The sequence below is a fragment of the Lynx canadensis genome, chromosome B2 (assembly GCF_007474595.2).
Source record: "Lynx canadensis isolate LIC74 chromosome B2, mLynCan4.pri.v2, whole genome shotgun sequence".
NCBI lineage: Eukaryota > Metazoa > Chordata > Mammalia > Carnivora > Felidae > Lynx > Lynx canadensis.
Window position 1 is genome coordinate 90,288,730 of NC_044307.1, and position 6,360 is coordinate 90,295,089.

General features: G+C 39.3%; 1 protein-coding gene across 2 annotated transcripts in view; it reads right to left on the reverse strand.

Annotated features, from left to right (window-relative positions):
* Positions 1–5,834, reverse strand: part of CCNC (cyclin C) — a 28,731-nt gene extending 22,897 nt beyond the window's left edge. The window contains exon 1 of one of the 2 annotated variants that reach the window (XM_030316029.1): positions 5,560–5,834. In XM_030316029.1, coding sequence (XP_030171889.1) covers positions 5,560–5,591 — 32 coding nt within the window. In that variant the 5' untranslated portion in view covers positions 5,592–5,834. The remainder of the gene's footprint in view (positions 1–5,559) is intronic. The other variant, XM_030316028.1, reaches the window with a different exon arrangement.
* Positions 5,835–6,360: the final 526 nt, after the last annotated feature.

Here is a 6,360-nt window from a genome sequence, read left to right on the forward strand (position 1 = left end):
TTGGAATTCTCGGTCTTCTTCTCTCCCTGCCCCCCCCCCCAAATAAATAAATAAACTTAAAATCTTAAAAAATAAAAAAAGTACGAGGGTGTCTTAAAATATTTGCCCCCCCCCCCCATGAGTTACTGCCAAGCTTTTAAATACTTTACAACTGAAAGAACTGAAAGGCAAAGTAGTATCTTACTGTTTGGCTGGGGGGGGGGGGGTCGGAATGGGGGTTGTTTGTTTTTAGTTTACTTCTGAGGTTAAACATTTTCCAGGGCCTATTGGCCAAATATAGTCCTTCTTTTGTATACTGTAATTCTTTTCTTTTTTTAAGTTTATTTTTTATTTATTTTGAAAGGGAGATAGAGAGCAAGCAGGGGAGGGGCAGAGAGACAGGGAGACAGAATCTCAAGGAGGCTCTAAGCTGCCAGCACAAAGCTTGACACAGGGATTGAAATCAGGAACTGTGAGGTCATGATCTGAGTCAAAGACAAGAGTTGGACTCTTAACCAACTGAGCCAGGCGCCCCTGTACATTGTAATCCTAATATGACAATTTTTCTAATGGGATGGTCTTTTTCACAATTTAGAGATTTTTCTCATATAATTTGCATATTATAGATAATAAATCATTTGTCAAATACACTAAACATTTCCCAAGTTTAACATGATCTCTTAATATTTGTTTGTAATACAGAAATATGGATCACTTATTAAAACCAACCCATATTTTACTTTGATTTTATGTTTGTCACAAATGAAAAGGCCTCTCCTGACACAAAATGATTTAAAAAAAAAAAAAAATCACCCGTATTTTCTAATATGGCTTTTTTCTTTCAATTTGTGATCCACCTGGAATATATTTTGTACAAGGTAGAAAACAGGGATCCAGCTAAATGTTTTGTCAAATGGTTACTCAAATGTTGACTAAAGTATTTCTTGATGTATAATTCTATTATTGTATTTGGGATCATCTTTGTAATTTCCTTTTTTTCTTTTCTTATTCCTATGCCATGCTATTTTAAAACATAAAACTAAACAATTAAAATCTGGTACAGAAAATACTCCCCTGCTACTATTCTTCAGAAAATTGCTTGATATTCTATTACAATTATTATTCTGAGACCTGAACTTTTAAAAACATTGTTATCAAGTCCCAAAAGGAACTTTTAAAGGAAATCCATTCAAAATTGTTTGGGCTTGCATTAATGAGATCAATAGTGGAGGAAATGCTATTTTTACAAGGTTAGAATTCAAACTCCATTTATTAAAATCTTTGTTCCACTACAAAATTTAAAAATTTCTTCCTATAGGTCCTGTACGTTTGTTTACTCCTGTGTATTTCATATTTTCTGTTGCTACTGTAATTATATTTTTATATCATTCATTTATTTTTAAAATATGTTTATTTTAATGTTTATTTCTGAGAATGCAAAGGGGAGGGGCAGAAAGAGGGGGACAGAGGATCTGAAGGCAACTCTCTGCAGAGAGCTGACAGGTTGACAGCAGTGAGTCTGATGTGGGGCTCGAACTCAGGAACCCCGAAATCATGACCTGAGCTGAAGTTGGGTGCTCTACCTACTGAGCCACGTTCCCCCATCATTTATTTAAAAGAAAGCTTTCCATTTTTATGTTATGCAACTGGTTACCTCATTAAACCTTTATTTATAATAATTTCTCAATTAACTGAATTTTCTTAAATTTTATTGCTATATACTGGTAATTTTGTCATTTTTTACATCTCATTCTATTAACTGCATTGAGTAGCATTTTCAGAACAATGCTAAACAGGCCCCCTAATTTTCCTGTTTTACCATTAAATATCTCTTGTTGATGCTTTGATGTTCTTACCCTGTTAAGAAAGCATACTATTTGTTTTGGTCAAGAACAGATGTTGAATTTTAAAAGAGGTCTTGACGCTTTCACTGTTTATTAACAGATTTCCAAATGTTGACTATATTTCTATAGTAAAATCATTATCATTTTTTATATTTCTAATGTAATGTTAGACTCTACTTGGGAATACTTTATGATGTTTGCATCGATATTCAAAAGTCAGACTGTTTTTAGTGCTACCTTTGCTAGATTTTATCAGTGTTATTGTAACTTCACATAAAAAGAACTGGAAAGCTTTCTGTGTGAACTGGAATAATTTCAATAGCAGATCTTCTTGAAAATGGGAAAACATTTACCCATGAAATAACGTGGGCCTGGAGCATTTTTTAAGGAGTAGCTCTCTGGTAACTTTCTTAATTTGTTTTGGCTTTCAAACTTATTCCCATGGAGATAACCCAAAGGTACATCTGGATTTATTTACTTTTCTCATTCCTAATTTTGTATTTTTGTATCATATCTTTTTCCCTTGCTTCAACTAGTAGCAGTTTAGTCTACTGTTTTGATTTTCCCTTCTAAGGAACCAACTCTTATAATTTCTGACTACTTTTTTCCTTTCAAGAAAAAATGTTAATGTTAATATCAGGGGCGTCTGGACGGCTCAGTTGGCCAAGCATCTGACTTTGGTTCAGGTCATGATCTAGCAGTTTGTGGGTTTGAGCCTCGCATCAGGTTCACTGCTGTCAGCACAGAGCCTGCTTGGGATCCTCTGTCCCCTTCTCTCTCTGCCACTCCCCTGTGCGCTCTCTCTCAAAATTAAATAAATATTAAAAAAATAAAATGTTAATATCGGTATTATCTTTAAGTCTTTCCTTTTTTCCCCTCGGATTTATTTCACTGTTTCCTTTTTAATATTCTTAAGTAGAATATTTCGATTTATTTTTATTCTTTCTCAGTTTTTCAGGATGTTAGTTTATAACTTTGACTTTGGCTACATCCCAAAAGTATGGACATATATTGATCTCATTAAGTTATTTCCTTGATATTATGTAACTGTATTTTCAGTTTCCTCTGATACAATAACATCCAGAATTGATTTTGTACTTTTGTATTTCTGTTATCTGTTCATTAATTCATTCAGTCAACCAGCTAATATTTAGTGCCATTCTTTTTTTTTTTGTTTTTTAATGTTTATTTTTGAGACAGAGACAGAGCATGAATGGGGGAGAGGCCGAGAGAGAGGGAGACACAGAATCTGAAACAGGCTCCAGGCTCTGAGCTGTCAGCACAGAGCCCGACGCGGGGCTCGAACTCACGGACCGCGAGATCGTGACCTGAGTCGAAGTCGGACGCTTAACCAACTGAGCCACCCAGGCGCCCCAATGCCATTCTCCTTTTAATGCAGTAAGGTCAAAGAATGTGTTGTGTTCAACTTCCTAGAAAATACTGTGATTCATCCTGTTTTAGTATTATTAATTTCATCCTCACAGTCAGTGTTTTTAGAAAGATAATCTTCACAATCAAATATCTTAAGTTTTCTTCACAGCACATAGTACGGAGGATAAACCAAGAACACTTATAATACCAACTTTCATAAAACGTTAAGATTACATTGTTCATATGACTCACCATTATTTCATGTGCTACTAAGAAAAAAAAATTGCCATGCTCATTTTAGAAATGTTAAGATGTTCGTCTTCAAAAAATCACCTAAAACAATGGTTTTTGTAATCTTTTTGTTGGTTTGTTTTTCCAGAATTGATTGCCTTGTCTTTCTTAATTGTAACCTTTTGCAGACGAGGCACTTCGAAATTCTCAAGAGATCTGAGTAGCCCTTTCCCAATTCAAGCAGGACTACTTGAATTGGGAGACAAGGACATTTCCAAAAAAGCACACTTAACATTTTAACAATTTTATATTTCATAAGTGAAGAAACAATTGTTATAGATCCTACATTATGTCATTATGCCAACAATAAGTGAAAGCATAATTAACACTTATCAAAAGGTGGGCAGGGGTGCCTGGGTGGCTCAGTCTGTTAAGCCTCTGACTTTGGCTCAAGTGATGATCTTGGGGTTCAGGAGTTCGAGCCCCGCATCAAGCTCTGTGCTGACAGCTCCAAGCCTGGAGCCTACTTCAGATTCTGTCTCCCTCTCTCTCGCCCCCCCCCCCCTCTTGAGCTCTATCTCTCTCAAAAAACTAAATAAATATTCTTTTTAAAAAGGTGGGCAGGGGCACCTGGGAGGCTCAGTCGGTTGAGCATCCGACTTCGGCTCGGGTCATGATCTCGCGGTCCGTGAGTTCGAGCCCCACGTGAGGCTCTGTGCTGACAGCTAGGAGCCTGAAGCCTGTTTCGGATTCTCTGTCTCCCTCTCTCTCTGACCCTCCCCCGTTCATGCTGTCTCTCCCTGTCTCAAAAATAAATAAACTTTAAAAAATTTAAAAAAAATTAAAAAATTAAATAAAAAAATTAAAAGGTGGGCAGGTCTTCTTTTTTTTCAGTTGAGAAAAATGACTGTAGCTTTTGATACAGCTAGCTCCCTGTTAATTCTCTCTCACTTTCTTTCAAAGTTTATCAAAATACTACTCTTCTCCACTAATTAAATTTTCTGTATTTTAATTTTGCCCAAGCAAATATGGCAGTGAGCAAAACTGCAAAATACAAATATGATCAGAGGTAGAGCTTCCACACAATTTCATCTCCACAGAATCACTTCATAGCAAGAGGATAACCTGCTTTCCTGAAAAAAGGTTTCCAAAACCATTTTTGTTTTCGCACAAAGGACTAAAAAAAGAATGAATAGGAATTCATCTTTTTTCACAGAATCAAAATTTAAATTACAATTACTAATGCTCTCTTAGCATTAATATATATATATATATGTACACACACACACACACACACACACACACACTAAAATATAATAGCACCAGCTTCTGTTCATCTTTCAACCGTACAGTGGAAAACCTAATCAATTAGTCCCATCACTCACCTTTCTGCCTACTTAAATGTATTTAGGGGAAAATATTTTTAATATTACTCTAGTTCTTCCATGGTCACTAGCAAAAACAAACCCGAATTCATGAAATATGTTAAAGAAATCAGCAGTCACTGGGAAATACGTGTTTACAACAAAATATAAGGCACAGACTAATGGATACATCTTGAGAGCACCTGCCCTACACCTCACCAACATACAACTCCATCTAGGCATAAGGTAATGGCAGGAACTGGTTAGAGAGCAGAAACAAGCCTGACTCTCTCCACAGAATATTAAATCCATTCAAGACAGAAGGTGAATGACAAAAGATTACAATGCCGATTCCCCGAAGAGAGTCCAGGCAAAAGCGAACCATAACTGTCCTGAAGAGCCCGCCTCACAGTCCCGAACTATGCCACACTTCCCATACCTGTGCCCATCCCATCCCAACCCACCCCTCTTCCAGGCCTAGCTTATCCAAGAATCCGAAGTTACACTCCTTCCTTCCTCTGAGACCGAACCTCCTTAGCCCCCGCCCTTTCCCGCTCACAGACCACCGCCCCCCAACCAAATGCTGCCAGGGGGCGGGGAGAGGGGAGTCGCCAGAGAAAAGCGCGTCCCGCTTCCAGCCGCTGCCGCCTCCCGGGAGACCCCACGGCGCTCGGGACAGGGGCCGGGATCCAGGCCAAGGGGAGTCGCAGGCCCGGTCCTCACCGACTCCCAAGAAGAAGCCCCGGGCGAGAAGACGGAAGATCACTTACTAATGGGAGCTCTGCCAAAAGTTCCCTGCCATGGAACACAGCTTGCCCTAAAAAAAAAGCACCAGCCGGCGGAGCGGCCCGCGGAGCGACCATAGACCCAGCCCGCCCGGTAACTGCGCTCCTGGATCTGATCGGCTCGGCACCGCTCCGCGGCGGCTACGGTGAGAGGAAGAGGATGGCACTCTAATCTCCTTGAGGCCGGCCGGCAACACTCTACACTGTAAACCCGTTCCTATGGATAAAAGTTCCGGCTCGCCCCGCCGTAGCCGTAGCGGATGAAGCCGGTGGGGAGCAGACGGCCTGTGGGCGCAGAAGGGGCGGGAACTGGTGCTCACAGAAGACTCGCGGCTGTCGGAAGGCTCTCGCGAGAGCTTTCTACCAGTTCCGGCCTGGAACCCGCGAGCTGTTTTCTCTGAGCAACTTCCATTCACTGAGCGGGGATTAGAGAGGGCAAGTAGGCTGGTTTGGGATTTTGTTATTTCATTTTACAGGCCTCCACGATGGCACTTAATTAAGATATAAGATTTCCTGACTTCAGTTCTTTGACCTGCTGTTGGAAAGAGGAATAAAGATTATTTTGTCCTCAAGAAATAATAAATAAATAAATAAATAAATAAATAAATAAATAAATAAAAATAAAGATTATCCTCAAGGACCCACCAAAATTTAATGGCATTAAGCCGAATACGTTCTGAATGGAGTCCTTTTGGACTGGATTGCAAACTTCTGGAGCAGCAGTGCTTTTCAAAGCCAGAGACTACCAGTTTTGCAGAACAGTGAAAAACATTTTTCCTTTATTAT